Below are 17974 nucleotides of genomic sequence, written 5' to 3' on the forward strand. Positions count from 1 at the left end.
GTGTTTCCTGGCTTTGATTCACCATGTCCAACTCTTAACTTCCATCTTCTCTTGCAAGGGAGAAGGATGTCTTTGGGTGTCCGTGGTACCTGTGGTCCTCAGGGCCACTGTTTGTTTTTTTAACCCCCAAAGATGATTTCACAGAGGCCCCAGAGCTGGCCTAAAGGACGATGAACAAAAGCAAAGGTTTCTGAGAGCGTCATAATACTGACTTCTTGTTTTGGGTAACAGTCCACAAAAAATGTGCACGCCTCTCTCTTGAGATATAGTGAGGTTTGAGGGGAGGCGGCAGCAGAGCTCTGGGTGGGACACTGTACCGTGTGACGTCATGATTATGCAGCCCGTGCCCACAGGACAGGAGCGAGAAGGAGACTCAGAGGCTCTGGGCTCCTCCCCCAGAGGGAGGCAGGCAGCTGCTCCCAGGTTAAGTGCCCAGCTCTCAGGAATACCATCTGTCCAGTGCCTGTGGGGCCATTCCTGGGGCAGGCCATCCAAGCCTGGTCTTAGCCTTCATCTTCCCTCAGCTCAGTGGGTAGGAATTTATACTGCTGCTGGCGGATCTGCGCCAGCTTTTTCCTTGCTTCTTCCAGTTCTCGTTCTTTCTTTAACATTTCCTCCTGGGCTGCGATGATCTAGAAAGCAAGCAAGCAACAAGCAAGATGCATCGAAACACTTCTTAGGAAATCGTTCTCTCTCCCACGGCCCCTGCCACAAATGGACACTTGTGCGCTGAGGAGTTGCATTCGTGGCACTGGAGGTCAGTGGTTCAATGGATCTAAGAAAACAAGCTACTTCTGGGAAGTGGCTTCCTTCCTGGGCACCTGGCTGAGGTGTTAGCACTTCATATGGATTGTCTGGTCACCTTCCCAGCAGCCTATGAAGTATGTCCTAGTCAAAGTCCTACTTGTCCAACAAGGAACCTGAAGCTGTGAGGTGTGGGTCCAGCTTATTGGAGTCACTCTACTGGTGGAGGAAGATTGGGGTCAGGTGTGTCGATGCTAAAGCAGGTACCCACAAGCATTAGGTGGCCTCCAGGTAGTGTCAGCTCTTAGCATCCAACAGGATTGGTTCCTGGGCTCCTCAGATACAGCAACATTCATGGATGCTCAGAGCCCTTGTGTAATGTGTGTAGTATTTCACACGCCCTTATGTTCATCTTCGTGTACACTTTAGCCTATCTCTACTTACTGAGTATCACCAGGTACTGGTGGCATTCTCCTGCAATTCTAGCCTACTCAGGAGGCTGGGATCTGGAGGGCGGAGGTTCAAAGCAGCCTGGGTAGAAAAGTCCTGTGCAACTCTACCTTCACTTAACCATAAAAATGCCAGATTGGAGGTGTGGCTCAAGTGGTAGTAGCACCAGTCCTGAGCAAGAAAGCTGAGTGAGAGCCTAAGGCCCTGCCTTCAAATTTCAATCCCACCCCCATGAAAGACTATCATAGGAAGGCCATGTACATAGTTGTTACATGGTACTTAGAGAAGAGTGACTAGAAAAAGTCCATACACATTCAGTACAGATATAGTTGGTTTCCTAAATATTTTCAATCAACCGTTGGTTGATCCAAAGATAAAGAACCTATTGCTAGATGCAGAAGGCTATGTTTATTTCATGTTCCTAAGGTGTGACCTGAGGTATATTAGCTGATAGGTTATTATGTGGCAACAGTAAGCTTATGTTCAAGAAAGTTCCTTTTCTGTGGGCCTTTTCATAGCCTTCCCAGGGCTTACAAGTTTTGTGTGGGTGTTAAGTGCTGTGTTGCTCAGATTTATTTGATCACAGGCTTTTCTGAGTGGAACTTCTAATGGGAAGGGCACCAAGGAATATACAGTTAGGTAAAAATGCACCCAAAATTGTACAGCTGAACAGGTGGAGTAGTTCAGAGGAGCTAGTGAGGGCATGGGGAAGGAGTTACTGCAGCGTTTCCAGTGCTGATAAGAAAACCAGCCTCACGGGCTGGGAATGTGGCTTAGTGGTAGAGTGCTTGCCTGGCATGCACAAAGCCCTGGGTTCGATTCCTCAGCACCACGTAAACAGAAAAAGCTGGTAGTGGTGCTTTGGCTCAAGAGGTAGAGTGCTAGCCTTGAGCAAAAAGAAGCCAGGGACAGTGCTCAGGCCCTGAGCCCAAGCCCCAGGACTGGCAAAAAAAAAAAAAAGAAAGAAAGAAAACCAACCCCACATAATTGATCTTTATTAACACATATCAAACACCAGTAGGTCTGGCTTCCTGGAGTTTCCTCCTCCCTCTCATACTTGACAATGCAACCCTGCAGAAGTGTGTCCCATGTATTCCTACCTACGAAACTTCAGAGACAGAATAAGCATCCATCCATTCTCTCAGTGGGGCCAAATGGCTAGAGAGAGAAACAGCCCGAAATTTATCATTTTATTTAGGAGGTAACATTGCTGACCTCCAATTTCTGTTCCCTGAGTTTTAGCTAGGTACTTGGTTACTCAGGGAAAGAACACTATGTTTCCCAGCCTCCTATGCAGCTAGGTTGGACATGTGACTAATTGCTAGCCAATAGTATGAGATAGGAAGTGGTGTATGCAATTGCAGGGTCATGCCCTCCCCTTCCTTTTGCTTTCCCTCTTCCTGGCAGATGGAGGTAGTAATTGAGCCAACCAAATAGCCAGGGGTATCATGGAAAATAAGGAAGATGGTATGTGTGTGGGTGTGGGGGGGGGGTAAGTCTTAGACACAAAGAAATTATGTCATCTTTGAGAAATATACGTCCATCATGTTTAAGTCACTGTTATTTGAGTGCCTGTTCTAAAGTAGCACTCACCTTGGGAATGAACATTTCTGGATTTAGTCACTTACCTGAGCAATGCCTCCCACAAATTTTGTTTTCACTACGACATCATCATCATCAGCTTTGCCAAATGCTGCCTTCTGGGCTGCGCGGACGAGATTGTCTGAGGCTCTCTTCACAGCATTACCTGCCGCCTGGGGAGGGACGAGGCACATCCTATCATTAGCCACAACCTTTGGGTCTGGCAATGAAGGCACAGTTCCTGAGTCTAGGAGTTAATTTGTCATCCTGTGATAGCACAGATGTGCCAGCCAGTGAGCTTCCATCTGACTGTCCATCTGTCCATCAACTTTATCAACACTAACACCTGCCTAACCACAGGTCATCCACAAATGAGACACAGTTCCTGGCCTCCAAGGAGCACATGCCTTTGAGGGAGACTACAATCATGTAATAAATGACTACAGCAAGGTGGTGTGTGTGTGTGTGTGTGTGTGTGTGTGTGTGTGTGTGTGTGTATGTGTATGTGTTGTTAACAGAAGCCTGCTCACGGGCCACCTCCATGGTGCCCTGTCCTCATCCTATTTAGCACATTTTTGAGGACTTGGCTCAGATAACACTTTTTCTGGCCTGCCATGGCTCTACCCACATGCCTTCCTCAGGGCTCCTGGCATGGTCTGGGCTGGCCTCTTGGCTGACCACACTGTCTCCTTCCCAGCCAGTGACAACTTGGGGGAAGAAGCAGGATCTCAAATCTTTGCACCCCAGCACCTGGTACAGTCACTATCCAGAGTGGGCATCATGCCCAGAAGGCATCCTGAGGGGCTGAAGGGGCTAGAAATGTATAATTCCCACACCCATAGGCTTATCCTAAGAGTCAAATGAAGGTAAAGAAGGCTGGTTGGAGAGACTCAGGAGGGCTGTGACACCGGGACTTCCAGAGTCAAAGCAGTTCTGAATTTTGGTACAACTGTCCACGTATTTCTGTGCCTTATGATTTGATTCATGACTTATATATCACATAGGGTTTAGCAATATAAGAAATCTACAGTCTAACACGTAATCATAGTGAAATTTTTGAAATACTGGAGAACAAACGAAATGTGCAAAGTACAGGGAAATTATGGCATTTTTTTCAGCAGTGTGATTTCATGCAACCGTTACATATGAGTCATGAAGAATGGAGCCTTGTCTCAGAGAGAAAAAAAATGTGCATGCTAACATGTGAAGTGAAACAGGGGCAGGATGTATCTTGTTATGCTCGTAACCAGACAGAGTCATCTGGTATGTCAGTAATGACAGGAACAGATGACCATCGGCTATTTGATGTGTGACGATGTCGAGGCTGTGTAATTTTTTTAAAAAATTCAAACGTTTCCTTCATTGTGTTTTTATAATCAAAACAACTAGAAAAACATATATGCATTGGGAAATATTTAAATGTCACTTTCACAAAACATGTTCTCTGGGCATCCTGAACAACCCGTTCATAAATCCCCTGTACATTCACCTTCTGCTAAAGCATATGGTGACCTGCGGTCTCCCCTGAATCAGGCGCCATGTGACAGATGACAGATGCCACAAAGACGATGTGGTATGAGACGCAAATAAAAATAAAGCAGGGATGCCATGTGACAAGAACCATAAGAGTGGCCAGGCCAGGGACTTTGGCAGAAACAGAAAAGGAACTGAATGCCTGAATCACAGAAATCAAAGAGGCCTTCCAGAAGGAAGTCACCAAGGACACATAGGAGTTTGTCAGGCTGGGCTGGCAGGAGGCCACTCTAGGGAACCGGCGTCCCCAAGCCATGAGCCAGGAAGGCTCAGGTGGGGAGGTGACCACGGCAGGCAGCTGATGTGGAATGCATGGACTCACGAGGCTGAGGATGAGGCTGGCAGGCAGGACGGAGTTGGCTGATGGAAGGCCTGGTGGGTCATGCCAAGGAAGTGAGACTTGTCCCCTTTTGTGACACTTACCCGCTCCAACAGGAGTACTTTCCCACCAGCATCAGTGACCATTACCTGTAGCCGCCTCATGGCCTCTGAATCCTGGTCGGCTTTCACCTTGCAGGCCACCAGTAGCTGAGCCGTGGATGCGGCCACCTGCTTGGCGGATGAGATGAGTTTCTCTTCGCTGGCGTGTCCCTGCACTGAGGCATTGGCAGCCTCACAGAGGCTGCTGGTTGCAGCTGCCACCATCCGGGCCTGAGGATAGGCAATGAAGAGAGGTAACCCAAGGCCCTACCTTCCCTTGGGGCCTCCACAAAGCACAGGGGGAGGAAGGAGAAAGTGACTCACGGCAGAAATCAGCCCCTGGGACCACTGGCCATCGTCTGCAGCATTGGCTGGGATGGAGCCCACCTGGAGAAGGGAGGGGAGATCTGTGATGAGAGCCGGTAGGTACGGGGGCAACACAGCACCCCGGGGACTCTTCTTTGCCCTGCCCATCTGGTAGCTTCTACCAACCTCAATAGCCTGAGACTCAAACACCCTCTCTGAACTGCTACCCACTATGCCACTGTCTCCATGCCAGAGCCACGGGGGGGCAAAGGGAGCTGCTCTGAACAGCCTCTGACTAGCTGCTGGCTACTATGTTGTTTTGTTTATTTATTGTGGTTGCTTTGGGGGGGGGATAGTGGAACCAGTGTGTTTTAAAAATTTTTGTGTTAGTTCAGGGGCCTAAAGTCAGATCCTGGCTGTTGTCCCTGAGCTATTGTTGTGCTCAAGGCTAGAGCTCTACCACTTGAGCCACAGCTCCACTTCTGGCTTTTTTTTCCCCTTTTGGTGGTTAATTGGAGACTAGAGTCTCATATAGTTTTTCTGCCCGGGTTGGTTTTGAACTGCAATCCTAAGAGTTCAGCCTTCTGAATAAATAGGATTACAGGTGTGCGCCACCTGCATGCGCTAAGTACTGGGGTTTGAACTGAAGGCCTCATGATTGCTAGGCAGATGCTTTACCACTTGCCCTTTCTGCTTTCATACTTTTTAGATATTCTCTCAAGCTTTTTGTCTAGGCTGGACTGGGGTCTGTGATTCTCTTATTTCTACATTCTAAGTAGTTGGGTTACAGGTATGTACCACTGTGCCTGGTATAGGTACTGGCAGTGTTTTGGGGAAATGGCTCAGGAATGATGGTTTGGTGATGTGTGTGTGTGTGTGTGTGTGTGTGTGTGTGTGTGTGTGTGTGTGTGTCTTGGGGCTTGAACTCAGGGCCTAGGCACTGTGCCTGAGCTTCTTTTGTTCAAGGCTAATGTTCTACCACTTGAGACACAGTGCCACTTACGGCTTTTTCTGTGTAGCTTATTGGAGATAAGAATCTCATGGACTTTTCTGCCTGAGCTGGCTTTGAACTGTGATCCTCAGATCTCAGCCTCCCGAGTAGCTAGGATGACAGGCATGAGTCACCAGTGGCTTGGCCTGGTAATGTCTTTATATGCTTACGTCTTCTGCTGACCTTTCCCCCATTTGAAACACGGAAGCCACCAACGCCTCTTTCAGGGCTCAAGAGAAACTCGAATCATTCCAGATTTGTGCTCCTTAAAGCCATGCTCTGAGTTTCTGGCAAACATTTCAACAGAGTGGCACATTTCTCCCTGTACAATTGAGGGTGGGCTCTTGTCTTAGGAAATTCCAGATTATTCTATCAGGTGTGAGGAGAGAGGAGGCTAGAAGGAGGAAGATCTCTATTCCTACTTGCAATCACAGGGACCTGCTCAGTGCCAGATCAAACCCTAAGGTCCTTCATGGAATCCTACAGTCTACCCAAGATCAACAAAGACCTCCTTTACCAACTGCTCAAATGTTTGAACACTAAAGTTTCTTGGAAGACAGGAGACAGGACAGGCTCAAGGTAGGAACATTCCCTGGAATCTAGGAATAATGTCTAGCACACAGATAAGCTCTGCTCGTGTTGAAGTAAACTGAAGTTCTGAGGCTGGATGTCCTGTTCAATGAGGTGTTTGAGGTCTGTGTGTTAAGATCAGCACTCTGCTGAGTGGACAGGTATCAAATGAGAAGGACAAGAAGACAGTGACACTACTGACAAGAAGGGAGACACAGGACTGGGAATATGGCCTAGTGGTAGAGTGCTTGCTTTGTATATATGAAGCCCTAGGTTGGATTCCTCAGCACCACATATATAGAAAAGGCCAGAAGTGGCGCTGTGGCTCAAGTTGGCAGAGTGCTAGCCTTGAGCAAAGATTAGCCAGGGACAGTGCTCAGGCCCTGAGTTCAAGCCCCAAGACTGGCAACAAAAACAATAACAACAACCAAAAAAAAAAGAAGGAATATACACCCACAAGGATACTGAGAAAAACTAGATGATGGCTGGAAAAAATGTCAAAGTAGGGGCTGGGGATATGGCCTAGTGGCGAGAGAGCTTGCCTCGTATACATGAGGCCCTGGGTTCGATTCCCCAGCACCACATATACAGAAAACGGCCAGAAGTGGCGCAGTGGCTCAAGTGGTAGAGTGCTAGCCTTGAGCAAAAAGGAAGCCAGGGACAGTGCTCAGGCTCTGAGTCCAAGGCCCAGGACTGGCCAAAAAAACAAAACAAAACAAAAACAAAACAAAACAAAAAATGTCAAAGTATGTAGATTGGACTAGGACACAGAGGCTTTCTAGGGGAAGACAGACATTTGTAGTGGGACAATGCTTTGTATCTAGACGACAGGACACAACCCATCTTGCCTTTCATCACCAAATACAAGTAGCTAACAGTGACAGCCACCAAAGTTCCTAGCTCACACAACTTGACTAGTTTCTGCACTTGAGAGACTCTCTGTAGGACCCTGATTGGACAGGGTGATCCCACACTGTGTGGTAATAACAGGACACACAAGTGCTCTAGCTCCTGAATTAATCTAATGTACCATTAGTCTTTGGAACTATTAAAACAACAACAACAACAAAGATGTTCCTATTGTAATGCAGACAGCATGGTGACTGGAGAAGAAGTAGACTGGCCTTTAACCAACAGCTTTGCAACATGCTGGCTGCAGAGTTGGCCAGCATTCAGTTGAACAGTCTTTAGCCAAATAGAGCCATCTGCGGTTGCAAAACAGGATTCTAAAGCGTCTGGACTAGGGTATGTACTATGTTATTCCCCAGGAAGCTGGGACAGTTAGCATCTCATGTACAGTGTTGGGACCAGCAGAGCCTCATCCAGGCCCTGGACATTTCCTTTAACATGAAGCAGATGTGAAGCCAGAAGCCAGGCCTTGTATGTAGCTGGTGGAGGTTAAGCAGAGTTTTTCAGTGGCAGGCAATCTGGGAGGGAGGGAAGTAGGAAGCCCAGCATGTAACCCCTTGCTTAAGCTGAAGCTTCCTCTTCTTTTCCTGGGTGGCTCTCCCTCATAGATGCTTTCCCTCCTGGCTAGCTAGCTTTACCCACCTTGCCTTGGGCCACCAGCTCCCTCTGGGCTGCTGAGGCTGACTTGACCAGGGCACTTGTGGCAGCAGCGATGGATTTAGCAGCTTCTAAGATCTGTTCTTCAAAATCCAAGGTCTCATCTGCTTGCTACAACCAAAAGAAAACCATGTTATGTGCAATTCATATTCACAAAAAGTTCTTTCTGCCCAATTACTTACTGCACAGTCACCTGGCTCTTCATTTGCCTATGACTTAAAAAAAAAAAAACCATCAATAAATGACACCTAGGGTAGAAAAGTCTATTGTCAGGAGACTTCTCCATCTGCTACTCCTTTCCTTCACCCTAGAAGGTAAAAGCTGGTAGCCATGAGATTGTATACTTTCAATCAGGAAATTCTAGGACCAACTATTTTTTCCCCCTTACTAGTATCTTTAAAGAGACAGAAACTCACTGTCAATAAGAAATAAGGCAAATCAAAGTAATTAACAAGCAACACAAAAAAAGTGAGTGGTGACATGTTCTTCCAGAGCACGAGGCTCAAACATCGGATAAAAAAAAAAGAAGAAAAAAAGGAAAGATGGCTATTAGTTTAGAAAAGACTTGTTTTTCATGGGTAAAAGAAAAAAAAATAGCATTTGTATGTCTGTGGCTAAGCAGAGGTATGGTAACGAGGGGCTACTGGCCCACAGTGGGAGAGAAAGGAAGACGGTGATAAACTTATTCATCACCCATTCCCCCTTGTTAGGGAGGGGAAGGCAAAGGACCACACCTTGAAAACACTGGGTTACATGGCCAGATGTCAGGCCATTGGGGATCTGATCTACACTTTTTCCCTCTTGCTGCAAACAACCCCAAATGTTGGTTAGAAGCTTTGGGAAAGTGCGATACATGGAAGGATTGTGGTTGTGGGCTGTGGGGGTGGATGGAGCATCACAGTTTGGGTGTTAACGTTCTATGAGTCTAGGTTAACTTCGTTAAGATGTCTTTAGCTCACAGAATGCTGACAAAGTGCTGGTACCTTACAGAAACTTTAAGAGATGGCAGAAGGGCACAGCAAAATTTTCTTTGTGTGTGTAGTGCATATAACTGTTTTATTTTATTCATTCATTCATCATCATAATTACTGTTATTTTTAGGAGTACTGGTGTTTGAACCCAGGGCCTCATGCTTGCTAGGCAGGAGTTCTACCAATTAAGTTATGCCTCCCTTTCTGAATTGGTTAGTTTTCGCTATGCCTAGGTTTCCCCGTGTAGCTAGGATGACATATATGTACCACTCTGCCCAGTTAACATTTGAGATGGTTTAAAAAAATTTTTTTGTACTTAGGCTCACCCCAAACTATGATCCTTCCAATCTCTGTTTCAAAATAATGAGTTTTCACTAGCCCAGGCCACATCCATGACAAGATGACCTCGTCAGAGGTTCGAAATCAGCTTTGTAATGGGGCTGTATGGAACATTAGACAGGACAGAGACAATTATTTCCAGATCCCTGATCCTTTTTTTGGGGGTGGGTACGATAGGACAGCACTGAGGTTTGAACTCAGAGCCTCACACTTGCTTGGCTTTCTTGCTTGTGGTTGACATTCTACCACTGAGCCGTTCCTCTAGCCTGGTTTTCTGTTAGTCATTGTAGAGATGGAGTCTCACAGACTTTGAACCATGATCCTTAGGTCTCAGCCTCCTGGGTAGCTAGGGTTATAGGTATGAGCCACAGGGTGCCTGGCTTGGATTCCTGTTTTTAATGGCCATGTCTTGAACTATGAGACATGCTTTCTCATTTTATCATCACCACTCATGTGGTCAAAACAAAGTTATTCGGTCTATCCAGAGGATCTGGAGAATGACAGCAGCATTTTCTAAGTCATAAGACAGAATCTAGAGACGGTCTTCTTATTTTTGAGAAAATTCTTGCTCAGAAAGAAGTATTCAGGACAGAAATGGATTCAACTCCATTGAATTCATTTTTTTTTTTTTTTTTGGCCAGTCCTGGGGCTTGGACTCAGGGCCTGAGCACTGTCCCTGGCTTCTTTTTGCTCAAGGCTAGCACTCTACCACTTGAGCCACAGCGCCACTTCTGGCCATTTTCTGTATATGTGGTGTTGGGGAATCGAACCCAGGGCCTCATGTATATAAGGCAGGCACTCTTGCCACTAGGCCATATCCCCAGCCCTGAATTCGTTTTTGAAATGGAAGAGTATAGAATCTGCTTCCTAATATTGTAAGACAGGGGCTGGGAATATGGCCTAGTGGTAAAGTGCTCGCCTCATATACATGAAGCCCTGGGTTCGATTCCTCATATATATATATATGTGGCACTGTGGCTCATGTGGTAGAGTGCTAGCCTTGAGCAAAAAAATAAATAAATAAATAAGAAGCCAGGGACAGTGCTCAGGCCCTGAGTTCAAGCCCCAGGAGTGGCAAGAAAAAAAAAAAAAGATAGAATTGTAAGACATTGGCATAAAAGGCATTCCTACATGTAGGCTCCAAATAAATTATATGAAGCTCTTAAATTTCTCTTTCTCTGTATCCAATATATTTATGATACAAACACACATTTAATGATGTGAGATTTTGTGAAGCAGTACTTCCTTCACTTTGCAGATGTAGTGGCATTGGGGGTGTGTGTGGGGGGGGTGCTCATTTCTGGTCCCAGGCAACCTTGGCTAAACCATGGGCCTGGCACCCTCTGCAGTGTACCAGTATCCATGATCAGATTCCCAATTCCCCAAATCTGAAGACTTACAAAAGTGGAATTTCCTTAAAATTTAACATGAAGCCTTAGTATTTATAAATCTAACAGACCAATTTCATTTTATTACATCACAGCCAATTTGAAGGGCTGTCCCACGCCTTCCGCTGCCCTATTCCGCCCCCCCCCTCCCGTTTTGGTAAAACACATGCTTAAAATAAACATGTCATTTGGGAATATTTTTTACACCCACAGACTTTTTTTGGCAATACAACTGTTAAAATGTTCTTTGATGGATTCCTAGGTTTATTTACTTATCGTTTGCCATGCTATTTCTATGCTTTCAAAATGACAAAGTGCAGAGACTTATCTTTGGGAGCTATGTGTTCTGATTAGGAATACCAGTGTCTGCCTCCAGCCCCCTAAAAATGAAAGGTTTAGGAAAGAAAACTGGGATGATGCAGGCCCGAGGGATAGATGGTCAGGAGGTAGAATCTGGGTAGTTCCAGGTTGAGCCATGTTGTCTCTCTGCTGGACTCTGTCTTTCTCCTGCCAGGGCCTATGCTTAGGACAAAGTGCCCACCCTGTCTATCTCTCATGCTGAAAACACAGCACTCGATGTTTCCTGGGACCAGTTCTTACAGCCTGAGAGAGAGTGCATTTCCCCAAGCCCAGTGGTTTGGTGAAAGGCCCCAGCACCCTGCTCTCAGTTTCCCCTGAGCCGCAGTGCCTACCAGCTAGCAGAAGGGAGGTGAAGGTGGAAGACGTCACCGGATGAGGAGGAGGAGGAGGAGAGGGGTAAAGGGAGAGGAGAAAGGGACACATTTCTTCAGTTTTATTTTGTGTTTTGGCCTTGCGGAGATTCTGAGAACCTAACTTTCACAGTGATTCATTCTTCATTCCCATGGCTCTCTCAGACAGGGTTGGTTGTATCAATGAGTCATATGTGGAAAGCCCAGTGGATGTACAGTAGATACTCATGAATGGTTAGCAATTATTTTCACTATTATTTCTACTGCTACATAAAGTATTGATAGCCGCTTCTTTTTAAGGCTATTTTCTCTGGCTGAATTATATTTTGTAGCTTGCCCCTTTCTGGTTACAATTTAATTACAAATAAAAGCAGGAAATTAAGGATACAGTGTCCAACAAGATACAAAATGGCAGGGGGGTGGTGGTCACTGTTTGCAGCTTCTCCTTCAGCACCAGACCAGTTTTTGGATCACTTGGCACAGGCCATTGTCTGACAAGTGATTTTGGGGGCTTCATACCCTCTTGGGATACCAGCCCAGCAGTTTTCTTCAGGTGAGAGGCTTCTGTTAAGTGTGTGTGTGTGTGTGTGTGTGTGTACGCCTGTACTGGGGCTTGAACTCAGTGCCTGAGCATTTTTATTCTACCACTTGACCCAACACCTGTATTTCTGGCTTTGTGCTCGTTAATTGGAAATTAGAATCTCATGTTTCATTTTGTTTGTTTTCCTGCCCAGGCTAGCTTTGAACTGGGATCCTCAGATCTCAGCCTCCTGAGCAGTTAGCATCACAGGTGTGAACCACTAATGCCCAGTTTCATAGTAAATTGTTTAGGAGGCACTGACTGAAATAAGTAGGAGCTACACCTTCTCAGAGGAGCCTGGCCTCCTTCCTGCTTCATATTTTACAGCTGTGCCATTCTCCTTGATGGCTCCCTGGACCATCAAGTACAGGGCAAGGGGAGCATCTCCTCCTATTCTCCTCCCCCTCTGCTTTGTGAATTACGTTCACAAAAGAGGAGCCAAAGGTACCATCAGGGGATGACCCACAGGGCCACTACCCTGATTTCTGGCCTCTCTCCTGGAGAGCGCTTCCATGGAGGGATTGACTTGTTGAGAGCCAAAGAGAAACTGGTCATTTTCATCACAACCAGCTCCATACATCAAAGAGCAACTCACATTTCCAGTTAGTTCTCGAATGTCTATGTAGGAAGCATGGCGAACAGAATCCTTTCAAATGCTGAGTGTGATAAATTTGGTACGCCACCACATGTCTATACTGGTGGCAGTCATCTGGACCAGTTCTTTGCACTCCCACACATCTCTTGGCCTGGGACCAATGAATAGCACACGAATGAGCTCACAGCCCGTGATTTAGCCATAGAAGAAACAGTGTAGTCACTGCTCCTCTTAACAGCAAAGGACAGCTAAGGTGGCCTCTTCTTATCCTCCCACTTTTTACTTTTGTAACACAGCTTGAACCCAGGGCCTCACACTCTTGTTCACTCATAGTTGGCACTCTACTACTTGATCTATGCCTCCAGCCTGGCATTTTGTTGGTTAATTGGAGGCTGAGTCTTGCAGATTTTTCTGCTCGAGCTGACTTCAAAGTGCAATCCCCCTGAGTAGCTAGAATAAAGGTGTGAGTCACTAGTGTCCTGTTCCCTTCACCATATTAATCAGTACTGAGGGAAGGCTGCCAAGAGCAAAACTACCAAAAGAAATGTGCAAAGTGCACCACTTCAAACCAATGGGTTTCACTGGAAGGTCCTTTCAACACTACCACAGCCTACTTTTACTTTTCCCAGGTGATTTATCATTTTAGCTGACAACGGTAAGAAGACTCTCAAAACCAAGGCTACGGTACTGCTTGCTGTGTGAAGGCGGCCACTGGCGGCAGGCTCTGGAAATCCATTCTGCAGAGCACCTGCTGACCCGCACAGCCAATCCTCGGCGGACACAGCTGCAGGGACAGTTGTCTCTTCACTCCGGAAGGCCAGGACTCCCAGCCCTGCCTGTGTCTCTCTGGGTCATCCCTTCCCTGCCTTTGCTGCCTGAGACCTGTCATGATACATCCACCTGTGAGCATGTTGGAGCCATAGCCAGAGTCGCCTGCTTCATGGCCCTCGTTAAACCCTTCTGTGGCTTACCCTCACCCCCACCAAGGGACAAAGCTCTGGGTCTGCTCAGGAGTCATCATTATGGCAATACTTGAGCTATGAGCTTTCCAGAGAGCAGCGCTCGTAACATCTTTTGGGGAGAGCACTCAGAAGGAACTTGTACATGACTCACAGGCTCATCTTTGGGACTGAGGTCATAATCAACCAAAGAAACCTGATCTGTTCCAGAAGGAGCGATCCCAGACTTCTGGCCACAGCCTGTTAAGATTATGGACTTGCTTTCTGATTGCTGGCTTATTCTCAGCATTTACCATCCTCTGCTGACAAGTTCACTTTTAACAGGAAACCCAGCAGACGGAGTAGAGTTCACATCACCCGATCTTTATTAGATATGCTTAGTCCCCACTGAGGTTTGCATAGAGCTGCTGTGGCCAATTTGGTTTATTCATTTTGTTACTGTGAAAGAGAAGGTATAGATGATATACGTGCCTAAAAACTCAATGATTAAAATGACTTCTTTGTTGTGTGTATGTGTGTGCACACAGGCTGGGGACCGAACCCAGGGCCTTGTACATGCTAGACAAGCAGTTTATTACTGAGCTATATATTCCCAGCCTCCAAATGACTGACTTATAAGTTGAAGACCAGGGTCAAACTAAAACGTCAAGTGTAAATCATCCAGTATATTGATACAGGTCTCAAGTGTTATGAGAAGTGGGGTTAAGACACGGTGTGGCAAGCACTCTGTATTCTGAATCTACTTGTGATTGTTTTTTCCCCTGCATGTTCCTCCCTGTTCCCTTATCAACTTTGTTAGGAACCCCCGGAGACAGGGCAAGACACTGTAGGAATATGTTTGATATATAGTTGGATTAAATAACAACCTAATATATCAAACATATCACACAGAGGCTTGCAGAAAAGGCATCCAGGTTTGACTGAGCTTGAGAATAGGCACAGTATGGAAGGTTATGGCTGCGGGGGGGGGGGGGGGCAGTCATCACTGCAGCGACTCCCAGCCTCACTGTGGAGCTCAGGTGTGTCTGCAGGTATGGAAGCGATGCCATCGGCGATACTGTAGTCAGTACGTCACCAAGCCCTTGACATTCTCATTTTTGCCTTTATGCCATCTTCTGAAGGGAGTAAGGGATGCAACATTTGCTTATCTTTTGTGTCTGACAGATTCCAGGCCAAAGGAGGGAATGTATCACAATCATCTTCACACACCACAGACCGTTCTCCGTTTAAAACAGGTAACCCGAGGATGTAGTTAGCTGAGTAGGTTAAACAGAATCATCCCCCCCTGATCGGAGAGACTCCTCAAAGCACGACACATGCTCCCCCAGTTGTAAAAGGGTGACAAACTCAAGGACATGTGTGTGTGCGTGCGCGTGCAGGGGGAGGTAGAGTTACAGAGATAGGAGTGCAGAGATAGGAGTGCAATGGCAACTGTTTACTTATAGTACCCTAAGGGATTTTTCTTAAGCTTATACGAAGGGTGGAGAGAATTAACTTCAAGATATTGTTTGGCTTTGGTGTCAGATAATTGTTTTAAACTAGGGGAGAATTCCTTTTTTTTTTTTTTTTTTTTTTTTGCCAGTCCTGGGCCTTGGACTCAGGGCCTGAGCACTGTCCCTGGCTTCTTCCCACTCAAGGCTAGCACTCTGCCACTTGAGCCACAGCGCCACTTCTGGCCGTTTTCTGTATATGTGGTGCTGGGGAATCGAACCTAGGGCCTCGTGTATCCGAGGCAGGCACTCTTGCCACCAGGCCATATCCCCAGCCCCGAGAATTCCTTTATAAAGGCAAGGAGGGTGTTATATTTCCTGCAGACGTTTTCACAAAGTGTACAGCCCTCCTAGGCGGACACAAGAAAACATAAAGCTTTGGGTGGATGGTGGCAGGAGCCTCTGGTCATCAGACAGAGGAAGATGTCAGACCTTTCTAAAGTGTTCTAGAAATATCAAGTGCTCTTCGTGATATGAAGATGGGCGCCATCCAAAAAAGGAGGGATTCCTCAGCTCTTATGTAAAAACCCTTACTTTAAACACAAAAGGTAATGGTCCTGTACTAGTACAGGAGTCCCCGCTAGACCACCCCACAGTCAGAACTACCTTTACAGTGCCACTGTTTTTATTTTAATTTTGTGTTACCACGGATGGAACTCCAGACCTGGTAAATGCCAGACTAGTTCACTACCATGTGAGTTATACCTCCCAGCCCAAAGTACTGTTATTTTTAAGACATTGTTTTCTAAAATTTTAAAACATAAACCCCGTCATCCTAATGATTATATATGATATATTTATATATAACATGTATTTATACATATATTCATATATTATATACATATTTTTTTTTGTGAAGTCCTGGAGCTTGAACTTGAGGTCTAGGTTGTGTCCCTGAGCTCTTTTGCCCCAGTCTAGTGCTCTACCACTGAGCCACAGCTACACTTGTGGATTTTTGGGTAATTAATTGGAGTTAAGAGTCTCGTGGGGCTGGGGATATGGCCTAGTGGCAAGAGAGCTTGCCTCGTATACATGAGGCCCTGGGTTCAATTCCCCAGCACCATATATACAGAAAACGGCCAGAAGTGGCGCTGTGGCTCAAGTGGCAGAGTGCTAGCCTTGAGCAAAAGGAAGCCAGGGCCAGGGACAGTGCCAAGGCCCTGAGTCCAAGGCCCAGGACTGGCCAAAAAAAAAAAAAAAAAAAAAAAAAGAGTCTTGTGGACTTTCCTGTCTGTACTGGCTTCAAACCACAACCCTCAGATCTCAGCCTCCTGAGTAGCTAGGATTACAGGCATGAGCCACTGGTGCCTGGGTCCCATGTAATTTTTTACCTAGTTGTAATCATGAGCACGCAAGTCTGTATCATTAGTGCACCTCACCCCCATACCATACAGCATACCATGAGCATCTTTTTTAAGCTACATAATCTTAGCAACCATTCCTCCTAATAGCTGTGAGAGATAAATGGTCTTTCTTCAAGGGCCCAATCTCTCATTGCAACAAATAAAGCTGGAAGAAACAGCCCTCTCTCCTACATAGCATTTTTATTTTGGATTTCCATCTTGGGTCAAGTACCCAAAGGTGGAATTGGCTGTCAAAGGGCACGTGCAAGCCACAACAGCCACTGAGGGGCTGGAATGGTAAATGGGAAGGGGTATGGACTGAAACTGCCACCCAGATTCCATACCATCCCTCCTAGTGTGCCATGGGTGTTTGACCTTGGCAAGGGAATTCATCTTTTTTTTTTTTTTTGTGCTGGTCCTGGGGCTTGAACCCAGGGCCTAGGCACTGGAGATAGGTGTCTCATGAACTTTTTTGCCCCACCTGGCCTTGAATCATGATCCTCAGATCTCAGCTTTCTGAGTAGCTAGGATTACAGGTTTGAGGCACTGGCGCCTGGCTACTAAGTCTTTTTGTAGGCGTGGCACTGTGTTCTTAATGTATCTAACTTAATTGTTCTAACAACTATCTTAGGGGGTAGGGACTCCAGTAACACTGAATTTCAAATCGAGAATCATGAATTAAATAAGTGACCAGACAGATAGGAAACCAGGACTGAGACAGATATGAATGAGTTCAGGAGCTACCTGTAAGATATTAGGACTGGAAAGGGAGCAGTTGCTCTTAGACACAATGAAGTATCTAACTCTTCAGCAGAATGAAGTGAAAACCAACATGATTTTGGTGCAGCAGACACAGAGCCCTTCCTATGTGTTTGAAGAGGATACTTGTGATAAATCAGAAAGAAAAAAGAAGCACCAATGAAGCACCAAACCTCTAAACCTTAGTCAGTGGTTAATTCTTTTTTTGTTGTTGTTGTTGGTTGTGGGGTTTGAACTCAGGGCCTGGGTGCTGTCCCTGAACTCTACTACTTTGAGTCATAGCGCCACTTCTGGTTTTGGAGTGGTTAGTTGGAGATAAGAGTCTCAGGAGGACTTTTTTTGTCCGCTCTCAGCCTCCTGAGAAGCTAGGATTGTAGGTGTGCCCTGGCACCTGGCTCCTACACCTACTTTTGTTTTTTTTTTTTTTTTTTTTTTTTTGGCCAGTCCTGGGCCTTGGACTCAGGGCCTGAGCACTGTCCCTGGCTTCTTCCCGCTCAAGGCTAGCACTCTGCCACTTGAGCCACAGCGCCGCTTCTGGCCGTTTTCTGTATATGTGGTGCTGGGGAATCGAACCTAGGGCCTCGTGTACCCGAGGCAGGCACTCTTGCCACTAGGCTATATCCCCAGCCCTCCTACACCTACTTTTAGTTCTTAAGTTTGTAAGAAAAACTGACAAAAT

The 17974-nt window shown here is 46.2% G+C and overlaps 1 protein-coding gene across 1 annotated transcript in view; it reads right to left on the minus strand.

Annotated features, from left to right (window-relative positions):
- Positions 1–202: 202 nt before the first annotated feature.
- The window catches only part of Tln2 (talin 2), a 321645-nt gene continuing 303873 nt past the window's right edge, over positions 203–17974 (minus strand). The window contains exons 55-59 of the mRNA XM_048332637.1: positions 8147–8272; positions 5053–5115; positions 4777–4959; positions 2823–2948; positions 203–632 (exon numbers count right to left, since the gene is read on the minus strand). Coding sequence (XP_048188594.1) covers positions 504–632; positions 2823–2948; positions 4777–4959; positions 5053–5115; positions 8147–8272 — 627 coding nt within the window. The 3' untranslated portion in view covers positions 203–503. The remainder of the gene's footprint in view (positions 633–2822; positions 2949–4776; positions 4960–5052; positions 5116–8146; positions 8273–17974) is intronic.

The sequence above is a fragment of the Perognathus longimembris genome, chromosome 23 (assembly GCF_023159225.1).
Source record: "Perognathus longimembris pacificus isolate PPM17 chromosome 23, ASM2315922v1, whole genome shotgun sequence".
NCBI classification, from domain to species: Eukaryota; Metazoa; Chordata; class Mammalia; order Rodentia; family Heteromyidae; genus Perognathus; species Perognathus longimembris.